Source organism: Athene noctua, chromosome 1 (assembly GCF_965140245.1).
Source record: "Athene noctua chromosome 1, bAthNoc1.hap1.1, whole genome shotgun sequence".
In the NCBI taxonomy this organism is placed as follows: Eukaryota; Metazoa; Chordata; class Aves; order Strigiformes; family Strigidae; genus Athene; species Athene noctua.
Genome location: NC_134037.1, coordinates 3,750,453 through 3,768,186, shown reverse-complemented (window position 1 = coordinate 3,768,186; position 17,734 = coordinate 3,750,453). Strand labels below are relative to the sequence as shown.

The following is a 17,734-nucleotide window of genomic DNA, read 5'->3' as shown; positions in this document are numbered from 1 at the left end:
AGAAGCAGGTGTTAAAAGTCACACATGAAACAAGGCTTCTTTAGGTCCCTTTCAGAGAAGCTTAGCTGCCTGTGAAATCATGAATTAACTCATCTCATTTATCTTAAAGTAAAAGTAATGGCTCAAACAAGACACTGTTTCAGTTAAAGGAAGCTTAAAATGCCAACTGATTATTCCTACAGCCACCAACTATTTACACAATACCTTGTCACTGAAGACAAAAAGAGCAAATTAGCTCAGTCCTCTTTCACCCAAGTTTAATTAATATGTTTTGTGTCACATTTCAAGGAAACTGGACAGTTAACAGCTCAGCCACGTGGTGACTTTCTAAGCCACTGCAACTCCACTGTCTGTTCTTCAATGTGTGCTGAGCTTGGTATCAGTTCACATACTTGCTCCTTTCTTTGTTGTTCTTCCTAAATGATGACAAGGCTTCAATCTAGTCCTTTTTCATCTGCATTACTCACACTGATTTTCTTTCCACTCAGCAGGCTTTTACTCACTCCCAAGACAGCTTTGTCATCGCTGGCAGTCAGATTCATAAGCACTGGCCTGATAATTCAGGTAAACTTCAAGTGATGATGCTGAAACTGTCTAGTTCCATCAGAAATCATATATTGAGAGCGAGTTTGAAACATGCAACACAAATACTGATGGTCATATCTCACTATTAACACATATTAATTAATCAATACTGCCGTGAGCCTGTGAAGTACAAGTAATTACTCCCATTATATTTATGGAGAACCCAATAGAGATATACTTGCATTGGCTACAGAAGTACTCAGTTTCAGATAAATAACAAATTCTTCCGAGACCAAAATAAAGTCTTGTGTTCACACCATGCCTCAAATTCCTCTCAAGTACTGACTCTCATCCAACTAGATAAATTAGGTAGGTGAAATGGTAACCGGAGCCAGCTGCCTACTTTGTTCTGAAAGAGGGTGCTGCCCCATGGCAAGGGTAACCAAACTACTCTCTAATCATGGTAGTTTTAAGACCGTTCAATTTTAATCTTATTCAGTATTTAATTTAAAACTTTTTTTTTTTAAAAAAAAGACTCTGTTTTCTTCTTTCTTCTTCTGAAACCACAATGCTCACTTATCCTTTTTAAAAGATATCTATGGTTTAATCTGGAAACTTCATACCTAAATGGGTCATCTTGGTCCATTTCCTCTAATTTAATACTCTCTAATCCGCTCCAAATAGGTTCACCCCAGCTTTCACTCAGTCCAAAATTATTCACCTATACTTATATTGCATTCTCAATGACCGTACTAACTGCACATAAAATGGAATAAATCGAAAAAGCTGCTACTTCACTGATGGAGGGTAGCAGCTGATTAACACGGCACATCAATGTGCCACAACCATCCCAGAAAGCAACAGAACAACGCGATATCCAACTAAAACTGCACGGGGCAGAACATGACTAAATCCAGCTAAAGCACAGGAAATTAAAACTGTATTGTTCAGTTTGGAAATTTCTGTTAGAAGTCTGATTCAAAGTTAAAGCTGACAGACTGTCCTTGTGCTTACACAAAGCACAGAGGAGCTCTAAGATCACTCTGCAAACTCTGAATTACCAGTATAATAAAGACGCACAGGGCAGCGTGGCCTTACCTCCAGACTTCTTTCCTGCTGTGAACTAGATCTTTACAATTTCAAGTGGTGATTTTAATACTGAAATCCAACATATTTCCAGCTAAAAGAAAGAAGAGGAGGTGGCTCAGGGGACTGGCAACAAAGTAGGAAACCACTAATTTTGAATAGAAGACTAATCCACCAGCAAATAACTAATTAATGGTTATCAAGAAGTCTTTCTGAAATACATTGGTAGTTTAGTTTCCAACACAAAACCCCTGACAGTCATTATTTTTTGCTGGAACTCCCTCTACAGAAGTCTGTGACTGCACTGCCACTCGCACTACGAATGTCCATGCGCTAGATGAATAATATTCACCCTTGAAATAATCCATCTGGGAAAATTTGACTGCATTTACAGCAGCCTGGTTTCTTGCCACCTATTCTGCAGATAGGATTTCTCTTTCCAACCCAATCTGACAGAAGGTGCAATCAGAAGTCATGAAGTCAAAGAATCTCAAGACTCTGATTGCCAGTGGACAAGCATGTGGCCGTGCCTATAGAAGAGGTTTGGGGAACAGCGATATAGGACTGGCCAGTGAGAGATGGATGACAGCACAGTACAGGTCAAGCCTTTCCTTTCAGCCTGACAAGCTGCAAACTTCAAATTCATTTGCTTATTTAGTGAAGAAACAGCATGGATACCAATCACGTTGAAGATTCATGATGACAGAAGTCATTTAAAAGAACAAACTAATAGGCTCAAATCCAAGGATGAGATTTATACAACTTCAATTCCTATGGGATTCATACAGCAGTGGTTCCTTGGACTAACACATCCAGTTCAAATGTTAGGTTAGATGTCCCAGGTTTTCTGCCTTTGCTGTATAATACTACATTAATGGTGTACTCATCTCCTTTCACCAAGTCTGTGGTGGTGCTAAACTCTCTTGCACAGCTCTGGTATCCCCCTAGTATGTTCAGTGGATGTAGGGAGATCTCTCTTTTATCCTTTTCTCTGATCAAGGCTGAGTTTTTAAGTACTGCATGATTTCCCTTCTCTTTCAGAGACAAAAAATTAGAACTAACGTACCAGCCAGACCAAGTGACCAATTAAATAATGTTCCCTGGTTTAAATGTCTAGCAAAATCCAAACCAGTGGAACTCTTCAATTTAGCCAACTGCTGATTGTAACCATTTGTCTGCTTTTTGTAGACAAATTACCATAGAACTTTTAATTTTTGTAGTGTTTTCTAGCTTATACTTACACTACTGGAAAAGTTCTGAGCATACTTTACATGGGGATGGGCCGTTATAAAGCCTCTTGAGGGTCTTCGGTGTTATTCACCATTCTGTAAGACACAACGAAAGATACAAGAACGTTAAGAGATTTCTATGAAAGGCAAATACATTCTGACTTCTTGTTATCTGACAATTATACAACTGGCTTAAAGAGGGCAATGTTACAGCAGTTTCACCAGGCAGTAGCACCAAATCACCTCTCGTTAAAAAAAAGACAGATGCCTTCAGGACCCCCTCTCAATCATCCAACCCATCCCTCTGCTAAAAGGCAGTAGAATATATACCAATCATAATTGACTAAATATAGCCATGGTTAAGAAAAATGCTCCCTGGAACCACTGGATTTTCTTGTATCATCTTCCAATTTATTCTTTAACCGGCCTATAAAAGCCTCACCCTCTTTCTTCCCTTTGTCCTCAGTGGGAGCTCTGACATGGTTTGCAATGGGCCCATGGTCTTAGCAAGTCTGGCAAATATTCTTCTATATCCAAACACTCTATGAATTATAACGACAAGTTATTAATGGATACTTCAGAGATCTAAACAAGGCCAACCAGCTGAATATTCTAAGCTTGTATGAACTCACAGGTTAAAAACTGGAAATGTTCAATCACATTACTCTGGATAATCTGTAACTAATCCAGACCCCACGTATAATCACAGACATATACTGCAATGAACATGGTAGATCACTAAGGATAAAGTTGATGTCTGGTAGCCTAATCAGTCCAGAGACAAAAATTTAAATTACAATTGATTTCTTTTGGCCACAAGTAAATTAATCTATGCAATCATTTAGCCTTATGACAGTTACCTACCCTTTTAACTCACAAAAGCTATTAAAAGAATTATTTGGCTAACATCCGCAAAGAGCTTAGAAGACAGGTACTATGTTCTGAAAAGGAATGACCTAATAGAATTTTCTTTAGTTATCGCTGCTGATGTCTTTCTTCACAAACTAACACGGGCTGAAAGTGCTTCAAAAGTCAAACTTTAGCTAACAGGAAAGAGAAAGGCAGGATGTTATATCCAGGCAGATGCAGAAAATTAGAGAGGATATTTAGACTTCAGGCTACGGGTTTATGAGAGCTGGAATAGAAAACAAGTGGGTAGGGTAGCACAGGGGTTTGCATGGAATAATTTACTCTGCTCCATGAAGAGATGTCTGTAATATTAGCAACTAAGCACTGTGGACAGACACATCCTGGCTCTTCTCAGTGGTGAAGGGTGACCCAGACACTATAACGTGACTATCACACCTGCTAGAGGCTTTGAGGAAGATCTGCACCTATTCCAGATGGAGTCCACTGGGCATACACAGACTATACCATCGTCTGTGTGGCTTGTTTCTTTTTTTCCTTCGTGAAAAAAAAAAACCCTTAGGAACTCTCAGGGCAAAAGGCTGGGCTGAATGAGCTTTTCCAGAAGTAGCAGCAGTCAAGCTTCTGGCCACCAGTTTTCCCAGAGGGTTGAAGCCTGCACCCACATGATCGCTCCCACCCAGATGTGGCAAAGGAAAGTGCTGGGTGTTTTCAGGGAGGGGAGTTGCTGAGAGCTGGCTGCTGCCATTTCCAAAACAATTCATTTGGCCTGCATCTAGGTCTTGAGTTGTCTTCTTCCTCTCCAGGAAAGGAGGTCGCCAAGAGCAAGGTCACAGACAAGATCAGCCGTCCCAGCAGACTGTCACAGGTCATGGACTGTGGCCTGGGAGAGAAGCCGTGACACCGAAGTACCGATGGGTGGAAAAGACACACACAGGTCCCTCACAGTCAGCCACGCCAAACCTTTTAAAGATAGTTAGTTCTACACCAAAACACTCCTCTGTTCAATTTCTTAACAGCATTTAAAACATATTCCCTGAAGCAGTCACAAAAAATATGAGATCATGCTGTTGACTTATTGCCAGATTTAGAGTTTAATACAGAGCGCTGCTTTGTTTTCCAAAGAGGAACAAATTAGACTTAAACATATACAAACTTTCTGAAGGTCAGAGAGGCTAATGATAGAGAACTGGACTCCTCGGTGAAAGATTTGCTTCCAGGGTGAGGACTGTGGAAGAAGCAAAGAACAAAACCCACAAAGGAAAGAAAAGATCACCTTCCATCATCATGAAACACAGTATTAAAACTGGAACACGAGGAGATGAGATAGCCAAAGAAAAGGCTGCAGTAACTCAGGTGTGAGATGACAAAGGCAGGACAATGATATTAGTGATACTAATGGAAGAGGAAAAAAAATGGTACAGACCTCAGATGTTATAAATGAAGAGCCATTAGGATCTAGACCAAATTTGGGATGTGAACAGAGGAGGAAGAAGGAACTTTTCCAAGAGACTCCAGATCTGTGAGCGCAGACAGAGGCCGATAGCATTTTGGCAGAAATAAGCAGGAGAGAGTTCATGAGAAAATAAGAGAAATTCTCCATTTCTGCTATGTTAAAGGTTGAGGCAGCAGTATTACAGTGTGAATGCAATCACAAACTGTCAGAGACAGAGCCCAGCAGTAAGGCAGGTTGGGGAATCCTCAGGTCTGCCTTGGTAGCTGGACTTGTGAAAGCAAATGCAGTTACACAGAAAGAAGAGGAAGCTAGTGCTTCCTACGCCTGATGCCAGAACAGAACAGTTGCTATTGAAAAGGGTTACAAATAGGCTTTGACTCAACGTTGGTCTAAAGTTCAGTGGCAGAGAAATACCTTCCCTGCCCCCATACAGATGTAAAAGTTGATTAAATTTTTTTGTAATTTAAGGGCACATCAGACGGGAAACAAGCAACCCCTTGCCTATAGTTTTACTCAAAAATACTCAACTCAAAACAACATAACTTCCATCACCTCTGAAATCATTAATCAATATCCCTCTTTCCCTCAGTCTCCTTTTAGCCTAAACCGAAGCACCAAACCAAGTTTGATCACAGCAGCAAAGGCAGGTGTCACTACTATCTACAGTTGATAGGCAAGTAAGAACTCACAAACCTTTGCCCTTTGCGCATTATTCATTAAATAAATTATCTCCTAACAGAGGGAAAACACTACCAGCTCTCCTTCCTATTTCTGGTACAGACAATAAAAAAAATTCAATATTAATATGGAAATCATGGCCACAGTTGTAGAATCAGATGTAATGAACAATCTTGTCCCCAGCTTAAGTTGCTATAAAGGCAGCTTAAATTTACAATGGATGAGTCTTCATGGCAATCTGTTTTTCAGATATTAAAAATCTCATTTTCTTGCTGCCAAGGACAAGTGGAAGTGCGAAGCACTGGAGTATCAACTCTACATTTGTCTCACTTGACATGAAATCATTCTCATTTTAGTTCAGATTTTTAATACATTCTTGGGATCCACTTCAGTTTTCTTCATTTCTCAGTGTATGCAATTAAACGTTTTGAAGTATAGTTCACCCTGATCCACAACACCCTGCACAAGCAAGGAGAAAGTCACTTGGTAAAGATGAGGCTGATATCACTTATTTGGAAAAGAAATTAATTTTCCCTTTTAATTTCTGAGTGAGTCACACTGTAAAAAAATAATGCCATTCCTTTGTATTTCACTAATACGTTCCTTGGTAAGTTCTTAAAAAGGGCTTTACAAATAACAAATTGAAAGCTTTTGTCCTTGGGAAGGGAAATATTACTATTTTGTCAAAAGTAAAACATGAACAGAGGGGCTAAATTCTTGGCTTAAAGTCACACTGGATAGTATCAGTGGCTGAACATGGTATCTGCCTAAGGACATAAGCCCCACTACCACAACACCACTATTACCTGTGACTGTACCAGCTACTGAAACACAGAACAACCAAGTTTCAGCTTGCCAATAAACCTGGTGCACTGGATGGTGAAGAAATTCAGAATGAAATTCTACCACTGCTCAATTCAGGATACAGACTCTCAACCCCATGCATAATTACAAACCAATCCTCTCCTACGAATAACAAAAAGCTTCAGAATTTAAGTCTTTTATTTAATGGACAGCTTAAGGTCTGTAGAACGGTCAGGTCTTCTAGCTGGACTCTGTACGTGTGTGCACACGTGTGCGTACACACGTGTCTATAAATATGGGCTGTTACATTTCATTTTCACCTTCTCTACAGCGAGGCCAGTGTAAGATAAACAAAACCTGTTACCTGACTTATGTCCACAAGACATCTTGCCTCAAAACCAGCAAGGGACCAAGGATCCATCCATTCTAGTTCATTCAAGTGCTTAATCACCCTCTCCATTAGAAATTTGTACTTGATTTCTACTTCCAATGTGTCTGGCTTCAGATTCCAGAGAGTAGCTGCTGTTAAACCTTCCCTTGCCAGCTTTATGCTTGGGAGATGTTCAGACAGGCTGTTGTTTATCCAGTGCTTTTAAAACTCCAGGTACTGCATTTATACCAAAACTTTAAGATAAATTCATCTGGGTGCACGCACAAAAGTAGGACTAGTGTCCAAAATACTAAAGCTAATCTAGGACTCTTTAGCCCATTTTCCCAAAATAGGCCTATTAGAAAAAAAAAAAAATAATAAAAAAAATGCTCTGCCATATGACTTGAGGATGTGTTACATTTGTGCCCTGGAAAGCAAGGTTAAGAACTGCCACCTCCTGAGCACACACCGTGGCTTGGCGACATGGAGCAGCCAGATTCATGCGCCCATTGTACCACCACACAAAGAGAAGAGTTGCTTCTTAAATCTCCCCAGATTTCAAGTTATTTAAATATCACTACCTGAAGTTAGTACATTGATCCGTACCTTGAGTGTGGTCTTGTGCAGACCCTCAAGAAGGTGCACGACAAGCTCTCGTCAAGAATCATTGCTACACAAGCAACGCAGTTGCTGCATCTGCTGTAGCTTCTGGGATACCTTGAATCAATGGTTGCAAAGAGCCTGTTGGCTCCTTGGTACCAGTTGCAAGGTACCAAGCCATGAATTGCTGCTATGGCACAGATCTGATCTTAAGGGACAGGTTGGGACCTTCTAATCACAGAATGGTTGAGGATGGAAGGAACCTCTGGAAGTCCTTGTCCAACTGCCCTGCTCAAGCAGGGCCACCCAAACCCAGCTGCCCAGGACCACGACCAGATGGCTTTTGATTTCTCTCCAAGGTCTGAGACTCCACCACTTCTCCACGCGACCTGTGCCACTGAATCAAAGAGCAAGAAAGCATACTTTTTATGAACACAAAAATTCCTGAAGAAACTCTTCAGGAAGTTACCGCCAAGACTGTTTTCAGTCTTATTGTGACTGTGTTGGTTTAGAAAACCCTTTACAGTACAACCCAGGAGAAAGCTGTATTTTGGCATTATGGTGAATAATTAATACTATGAATATAGAAGCATCTTGCCAAACTTATATCAAATTTTTTGATGTGATCCTCCTCTTCTTCAGAACTCTAACTGAAGGGAAACCATGGAAAGAAGCCTTTTCCCCTTTAGAAAACACACACCTCAATCTTATGATAAAGCTTCAGTAGGTAAACTTAAAAAAGCAAGCAAGCAAATCATGGTTTCCACAACATGCCCTGCAGTAGATCTCCACAGAACAATTAGCCAAGGATTGAAGTTAAAATTGTTTCTCTCCTTTTTCCTCTCCAGCCTCACACAAAAGAAACCTCCTTACCCAAATATAGTGGAATTGCCTAGAAGGCCAGTAAGAAGCTCCATTTTGAAGCAGACTAACAACAGATCCTCTCTACAGAAAGACTAAGGTCACAAAATCATCAAATTTCCCAAACTCTCACACAAGGCTTCCAGAAAGGCTGAAAATTTCATCTGTATTTCACTGGAAAGGACTGAGTTACTCCAGAAGCCCAAGAGATTTGTAAAAGGCAATGCAGTCCCATTGAAAAAACACGTAATTTAGTATTGCTTTGTCCTTAATTGCAGCTGGAAAATGAAATGCTGTCCTTAAGATACATCTGCAGGCACATTTCAGCAGACAACCCCAGGTTATATTTTCACTATTGCTTAAAAACAAGCTTCCAGCCCTAACATATCAAGCACCTATGCTGCTGTATCTCCCAAATTGCAGTATGTTGTCCTCTCCAATCATGTCTAAAAAATTGCCTGGAACCAAAGGACAGACTTGAACTGGCATTTCTGGCTAAAATTACAAGTAATTCTCAACAGAGGAAGACTGACAGCAAGGCACACGTCCTCATGGTTAACAGTGATAGCTAACGGCTGCTACAGAGACCACTTCCCTAATGATCAAATACATCGTCTTAATTCACTTTGAGCGCTGAAACATGTGAGGAAGAGTGAGATGGTCAATCACACGTGAGAGAGAATTTAAGGAGATGGTGACTCTCACTTGAATGGTCCAGTTCAAAACGTTTTGAGGCTGCACTGCAACAGAACAGAAGCTGTCACAAAATTACTAACTGCATGTCAGGAGACAACAGGCAAGAGCAGAGGTGAAGGAGCACTCCAATGCCAGCTAATTCCCACAAAGCTACAATGGGCAAGACATACCCTAAAGTCGAATGAAGAGTTAAAGCCCTTACAAGCCAACAGTAGGGATTATACCTTGAACTCTGTGGATACGTACGCCATCAGGCATATACGTTCATCTGGACAAAATTGCATATGGGAGATTGCCAAATCCTCAAGTACAAGCCCAGGCCAAACATACAATAAATGAGAGGCTCATTCAAAAAAGATCCCAATTAACACTAATTACCTTGACAGTTTTCTGCGAGGAATACAGTGACACAGTAGCACTGGATATGCCAAGTCAAATGGGATTCTATACTGCCAAGCACAGCAAGTGCACACTGCGAGTATACCCCCACCGCAGAGTATCGTTAGATGTGAGCATCTCTGCTGCCTAAATCTATTCAGGCAGGCTCACGTCCACTCCATACCTGTGTGGTTATGACTGTGATAATGCCGCAGTTAAATTTCTCACCAACTGGAACTGCTCAAATGAATTACTATGCAGTACGCTGTGGAAGAACTTGACCTCCTGAAGTGCTCCAAGCTCGCCACCTCTCTAGTCTAGCTAGCACAAAGTATCGGTTTTGGCACAGAGGAATTACCCTGTTTGACTGCAGTTTGGGTACAACAGGATGCAGACCAAGCACACTATGCCCAACAGTGCATACTAGGAACAAGAAACTATTGCTACCACGACTTACAGGTCTCAGTGGGGAGCTCACTCATGTTGGAGAACAACCTGACAGTTGCCCTGCATGCCACACGTGGCAACAGGTATTCAACTGAAGGAAAACCAGCACCAGAAGCTGAAGCACAGCATCCTGCAGGGCTGAGAGAGGCAGCAGTGACTTCAGAACATCCATCTGGTCCATAAAACTTGGATAAAGTAACCTCAGCCTGCTAGTAACAGGACACACAAAGATGAAAAAACATACTAGTTTTCCCAATGTCTAGAGGACAACTAACCAAAGCTACCAGAATCAGCACTTGCAAAGCTTGGTTTTTGATCTTGCAGTTGTGCAGGTTTACACGTTGGACTTATTTAAGTCTAGTCTTTTGAAGACAGGCCTTCATATTTGTCTGTGAGTTCCACTCAGACCTGCAGTTTCCCTGTCCCAAAGATGACAGAGATATCCACTATGAAGATTTATGCTCAGTTGCCATGTAGCTCACTGCTGGTGACAGGTGAACTCAAGAGCACAAAGCCGGGAGGCACTGCAAAACGTACAACAGCCCCAAGAAAACAGAATGTTCATCCAACCAGACAGGCCAAGGCCTTCCTTCATCTATGACTCTCCAGGGGAGCCCTACGCACCTCAGTAGATGCCACCAAACCTTCTTTAGCAGGATTCCAGAAATTTTACTTGATGTCAGGTCACTTGACACAGGGAGATTAATCTGAAGGCAGTACCACAAACCCTTGGCAGGCACAGAAAACTGCCACTACATGATTCTATGTGCATTTGAAGGTGTCCAATACAAGATACATACATATTCAGCTGAAGTGAGCTGAAAAACCTACGCCCAGATGCTGACCTAAGAAAAGCAACCAGAAGTCTATGTGCCATCACTAGCACCAGGAACAAGCATAGAAGAGAAATCAGTAATGCCTTACAATCCTTTACTTTTACATTGCTATATGGCACAAAAAGTATTGAGAAGAATGAGGTATCACTTGGCAACAGCAAATATGCTGCATAAAATTTAAGTATTATCTTTTTAAAAATAGGTTTTGGATTTAAGATCATCATGTCCTTTTCCCAAACAATAATCTGACAACATGCTCTACAAACAATAATAAACTTGTTAGGAACTATACAAAACATTAAATGGGTGTTCTGCAAAGCTCTGCAAGCTCTGTTACTTGAAATAAAATAAGCTTGCAACCCTTTTCTGTCCCCAAACAAGTCTGCATAAAATTGTACCATAAAGGGAGTCTACAAGCATGGCAGTCTCGCCGACGCCTGCCCTCTGCCTTACAACTGAAGGTAGGTTTGATGGACATCATAGGGCACCCAGGGCTCCCATCTGCTGTTCACTTCAGGACACGATTAGTTATCAGGGAATCCACACGTTCGCTACTGCTGCTGGAACTGGGTTGGGATCTGGCAGATGTGTCCTCACGGCAGCAGCAGATCAAACAAGTCTCCTTGCCCCTCTCCATCCCTATGCCCTTGGCAACTGCTTGTGTTTAAAATACTGATCTCTGGCTCTAACCTCCTTTTCTGCTTTCCCCTCTTCCTCCTCTCTGATGACCCAGACTTTCATCAGGTCCACCTCCAAGTACCACGTCAAACAAACATGTTTTCTTTTTCACATGCCTTGCCAGAAAGCCTGTGGGGCTCTTTCACCCCTGCAGAGGTACATGGTTCAACAGATGCATGTGGAAGAGGGCAATCTTTTTTCTCCAAGGTAAAGCTGTATTCTGGTAGATTTATTTTCAAGACACTCCATCTTGTTTGTACCCACTGACTAGTTCAGAAGGCACAGACATGACTTCAGTCAGCAGACTGGCAGTGATAAAAGTGTTCTGGTTATACTGGTGTTATGAAAATAAATTAAAAAAAAAAAAAAAAAAAGAGGGGGGCATTTAGCAACGTGCTTTCATAATTTCAGGTTTTGAGGCTCTTCATTATTTGGAATAGCACGCTTGAAAAAGAACAATATCTGTCCCTGAGAAGGACATTTGTTTGTTTGTTTGTCTGAGGTGTTTTTCACGTCATTACTTATTGCCTGAATAGCATATAAATGAGAGTAAGAGATCAGTAAACTTCAGGCCTCACTGCTAGAAGTACACCCTGTACAGAAGCCTCATATGCTCTCATACACCTCTGTCCAAATAAATAAATAAATAAAATGTTCCTAAGCACCTATTAGAAGTGGCAATAACATTCCAGCAAACATCAGCTGGATGGATGCTCAAGCAGGACATCCTAACAGCAAGCGGCTACTTCCCCTACCTGTCCCTTTAGTCTAGACAGCACGCCCCAAATGGAGATCGCTTGACGACGAAATATTATTCTTGCAAAAGGCTTCTCCTGCTTAACATATTAACAGGGATTTATAGGAGTGACTGTCTGGAACACTGCTTAACAATGCTAATAGCAGAGTTCCAAGAAATCAGTAGTTTGGCAATTACAAATACAGCAATACATGCTGAAATATGTGCTCATGCTTGCTAAACTTGTAATCCGAGTTTTCTTTTTCTTTTTTTTTTTTCTTCCCTCCCCATAATAAGTGGTTTAAATTTAGTAGGAATGATTCACTTAGTGCAGGTTTGCTTGCTTTATTTTTTTTTTTTTCTAAATTTTTTTTGCACTTGGAATCCATCTTGGATGACATCTAACAGGATACTGGAGGAGGGAGGCAGAACCTGGCTTTCTAAAGAAAAGCCAGCCCGTTAAATACAGTGTTTTCCATAATTTTCTGTAACTTCAGTATCTCTATAACTTGGCAATTTCTCCCTGCAATGAACAGCAGATACAGGGCAGACACATACTGACCCAGTATTGTAGTGCTACGTTTGTTCTAAGCTGGGTCTAGGGCAAAAAAGAGCCATTCCTGTGGTCTTAAGACATACCCCATCCCCAGACAGTCTGCTCCGACATCGTGATTCAACTGCAGGAGCCCCTGTGCTCCTCTCAACCCAACCAGGCTGAGCAGCACCTTTGTCTTGTACAAACCAGGCTTGGGGGCAAGGACTATGCATCTGTTTGTGAATTTTGCTTAAAAAAAACCCGAAAAATCCCTTCTACTCTGAAGCTTCGATTATGGAAGTCTCCAATTCTGCTGGTCTCATTCATAACTTGGAGGGCTTCTCCCAGAACTCATGATCTTTGCTACAGGCGTGGAAGAATTAACCCAAGTTTAAGCAAGCTGCATTGCCCAGCCAGCAGCACACAGGGAAGACAGAGCTGGTTAGCCTCTGCATGGTACCTATTGCCGAGAAAGAGCCGTGGCAGAAAGCCTTGACCGCAGATGCAGAACTCTGGCAGGTGGCTTTTGATGCACGAAAGGTAACTGGGAAGGAGGTAGGCAGAAGAGCAGATGACATCAGAAGCTTTGGGACAGCACCGTAGGACTATTACGGCAAAACTTTGCTAAATATATCTGCAGTGCAAAGTAGGTGGGTCAGAACATACCTCCAAGAGAAATCCGTATTTGGAAGCATAGCCCAAGTGGCAAGCTATATGTTCAAAGTAGGTATAAGCACAAGCATCAGGGCTTTAAGCAAGAACACTTGAAGGATTTGGAGTTTCCCTTCCCCCCTCACACATATATATTCAGACAAAAGCACAAAGCAAGCCTGCAATGTAAAATACTCTTTAGGAAACGGGCCAGAAAAATAAACAGATACACAGAGAGGTGAAGTGACCTCCAGTCTCAAATGAAATTATTTAGGAAGCTTGGAGTCAGCTTGAGACTCTGAGCTACCGGCCTACATCCTCACATCCTCTCACCTGCAACTGGGCTGAGACTCAGCAACTCATTCCATATGTGACACACAAACCTGCTGAACTGCAAATGGTGAGCTGGTTATTTCCTGAAAGCACAGTACTCTCAGAGCTATGTAAAGCAGAATACTAATTCCAATGTCAAGAATCCAGTAAGATGAGGACGAAAAGCAGAAAACAGAAGTTTTATTATGGAGATTTCTGAAAAACTGATGAATTTTGTTGGGCTGTCACAGTTCTGCTGAATTCTCTTAGAACAGGAAATCCAGCTTCAGCTGTGGGAATGTATTGGAAGCGTTGATAAAAGCCAAAATTGCAGAACATTTGGAAATGCATAATTTAGTAGAGGACATCCAGTACAGATTCATAAAAGGAAGGTCATGCCTGACAAATCTGCTGAAATCCTTTTTATTATACGACCAAATCGTTAGGTTAGACAAGAGTGAAACAGTGGACATAAGTTATCAGGATCTCAGGAAAGCATTTGATTTTGTACCACTCAGACTGATTTACAAAGTCATAAAGCATCGTGCAGGGAAAAGGAATTGAAATGGATTAAAAAACATTCTAGGGATAGGAACAAAAGCAATGCAGTGAGCGGAAGGAGTCTGAAACAGAGAGGTATAAAGGTCAGTCTGCTGCTAAACGCATAAAAATGGGCTCCAAGAAGGGTAAAACTTCAGCTCAGCAACTATTTTAGAGGCAAGAATAGCCGAGTCTGGTGACAGAACAGCAGAAGAGCATTACTAGTGGTTGGTAAATTAGCAGGAAATCAGGTGCAGAAGAAGATGGATGAGTGAGGCTCAGCATTTGACAAAAAGACAGGAAAGGTGCTGCACCAACCTGTGGGATTCACTTGTATTAGAGCTGATGTGTGAAAGGACCTTCTGGCTGGGAATCTGCATTCATTTTAAAGAGGATTCGATAACTTTATGGTCATTAATAAAATCTGCAGCTATGCATGTTGTGGTAATGATATGGGTAATTAAATCTGAAGCTTCTGGGAATTAAGCTGATAGCCTGAAAGGGTCAGGAAGAAAACTCCTCTTGTACTTAATCAGAGGAATAGCTCTGCAAGCTGAATAGGTGCATTAACTGCCCGATACTGACCACTGCTTGCCACACAACGCTACATCAAATGGACTCTAGATTGATCCAGCCTGACCCTCCACAAAAATTACTAAGATTTCATGCAGGACACCCCAACAGAAACAAGTCTTTTTAGACTTGCATGAAACCAGTTTGGTTTGGTTAGCTCCTCTTAGACAACTCTGCACAGCCAAAAAGTACTTCCACTTATTCTGAGACTTTCAATAGGCTGTTGGTAGTATCTTCTCCTGAAAACTACCGATTTTTCTCCTTGCTGGTAGACTGGAGATGAGGTCTGTTGCTTGATGATGATGCAAGAGGTTTTTATCCTTGTCTTTTCTTCCCTAAAAGGGTAGCAAATCTTTGCAACGTCCTCATGAGCAGAGGTAAAATTCTGCACAGAGAACTGAGCCTCGGCAACATGTTACTTGGCTCAAGGTCACCTGTGATAAAGATGAGAACAGAATGTGGATCTTCTGATTCCTGCTCTTGTGCCCTGAATACCAGGCCATAGTGCTGCTGCCGCCACCTGTGGGGACAGCCTTTCAATCTTTAAGGCTGTCAAAACCCAGCAGCTTTTATGAGCACTAAAAATCACTTTAAATAAACTTCAGTTTAAAAAAAAAAAAGTTACGGGAGAACAGGTGGACTCCTGTGACACCATTCTTCAATGCACAAAGAATCTTTCATCTCGCTGTTCTACACGGCACCTTTAAATATTCTTCTACATAAAGGCATGATATGCAAGAGCAAAAGAATAACTGAGAAACAGTAATCCCTAACAGATCAACTGTGCTTTATCTACACAGATTCTGCTTTCATAAAAGCACAGAGGAAAGAGGGGGGGGGCGGAAAAAGAAAAGTACATTCTTATTGTTTTCTGAAGCTTAAAATAACCACAAAGTGAGAAAAATCAAAGCTGTTCCATAGAACAACTAGGAAAAAAAAGTCTCACTGAGCATTTGAGAAAGACAGTAAATGGCAAAAGATGGAATGAGAGATTTAGCGAGTGCTATGGTCACCATGCTTAGATCCTAAATTTGGTCTATGCTGAAACCAATGTGGTGTAAATGGGAAGCATCTGCAAGAATGTATGTGCCCCATATATAATTACAGCTGTCACTGGCAGCAAAGGCTACAGTTATGGCTACCATTACATACTCCATTTTCACTCGCTAACTTCTCTGAAAACTTTCTTTTTTCAAATATAATGCAATTGAACACAGGCAATTTCTGGAGGAAACTTACTAAGTGTGAGAGACACAGAAGGCAAAGGGATGGGAAGAATTAGAACAAATCATCTGTACTGAAGACAGGCAGAGTTGCCATCAATTTATTCTCGTAGCTGATTGATCATGGAGTTTTTCCACTTCCAGAAACAAGCAGAAAATGCATTCTCTCCTATAGCTGGTTTTGAACCAAACAACATTTGTGCATAGCTTTAGCACAGGGTCTGGTTTTGTGCTATGGGAAACAGGAAGAAAGTGGCAAAATGATAGTAGCAAAACATTTATTCCTCATGTTCAGAAATTTCCTATTTTCCAAAGTGTTGAGCTCTTCTGTAACATCTATGGGCTCCCGAGTAATTTGCCCTTGCTCCCAAAACCAACCAGTGCCACATCTAGGGTTTGTGCAAATCCTTTTTCCCTCAACCTGTATTATCTGCTGGACTGACAATATACAGAAAGCTCTAAAATCCCCACAAACCTCCCCCTAACCAGAAAGCTTCACAATGCAGCTTATTTTCTAAAACCCCTTTGCCACAAGCATTTTCTTGGAGCTGTTTTCCTGAGCTGAGCTCTCTACCCTTTCATGCAGTCAAACAGTCTTAAGGTATCTACTCGCTCCTGTCCAACTGGGTCAGGTACCTACCAGCTCAAACAGCGGTTCAAAAGAGATTGTCTCAGAGCAAGGTTGACTTGCCTTCAAAGCTGCAGACCACTCTGTTGTACAGTGATAACATGATGAACAGAAACCATCTGAAGAATTATTCCAGCCCTGACTTTCATCATTTCTAGACGTCTCTTTCTGTTACTCTGTCTCCATGCTACACCCTGTATTTTCAAAGATCAGGGAAGATTCTTTTTAATTCACCATTCAGACTTCTGGAAGGTCATTTATATATTTTTATATACACACACACACACTTTATTTTAAACCCAAATAAATGATACAGAGTCCATTAACGTCATCCTATTCAGCCCCACCACTCAAAAAAAAACGAGAAGCAGTCGTTGGAGAGAAACCCAGGACTCTGGTGGTTTTACACACATGTGTAATTCAGATGTGAATTCAAGTTACAATGGTTGCAAATTAAAAGAGGTCTAAAACTTTTTCTGGTGTGGATGCATGCTTCTATTCCCTCTATTTCCAGCTGCTGTGATACCACAGACGAGCCAGCAGCATCCTCCCAAAACACGCTTCAAGAGACATAGTTGTATCATCAAAGGTGGGAACTGCACCTTCCCTGTACGTCCTGCAGCAACCCAGACTGCTAACAAGTTTCTAACAATTATAATTCAAAAAGACTCCTGCAATATCTCTCCTGTGTACTGGTGACACTAACAACTGGCAATACCAGCAGTAAGCTGCTGTTTTAATTTAGTCCTATTACCCATGCTACAAGCTTCCAATTTTAAGGACAATGAAAGAAAACTCCAATCTTTTTAATTCACACATTACTTGCATCTTGATTCTGAACTTTTAGATAAGTTTCCCAGCCTTCCCTAAGTGCATGTATGTTACTCAAAGGGATATTCAAGGCACTCTTAAGATACACACACCAAAGTGCAGATGGGAACAAGCATAAAGCCTTTCCTATGCACACTTTTAGACCCATCACACTCATCATCTTACACTTTTCCTTCAAGCTAGATAGGTACTAT

General features: G+C 41.3%; 1 protein-coding gene across 10 annotated transcripts in view; it reads right to left on the bottom strand.

Moving 5' to 3' along the window:
* The window catches only part of HMBOX1 (homeobox containing 1), a 111,410-nt gene that overhangs the window by 61,812 nt on the left and 31,864 nt on the right, over positions 1 to 17,734 (bottom strand). For 9 of the 10 annotated variants that reach the window (XM_074895442.1, XM_074895441.1, XM_074895445.1 and 6 more), the window contains one exon: positions 2,853 to 2,936. In XM_074895442.1, coding sequence (XP_074751543.1) covers positions 2,853 to 2,875 — 23 coding nt within the window. In that variant the 5' untranslated portion in view covers positions 2,876 to 2,936. Of the gene's footprint in view, positions 1 to 1,623; positions 1,706 to 2,852; positions 2,937 to 17,734 lie in introns of all 10 variants that reach the window. The other variant, XM_074895448.1, reaches the window with a different exon arrangement.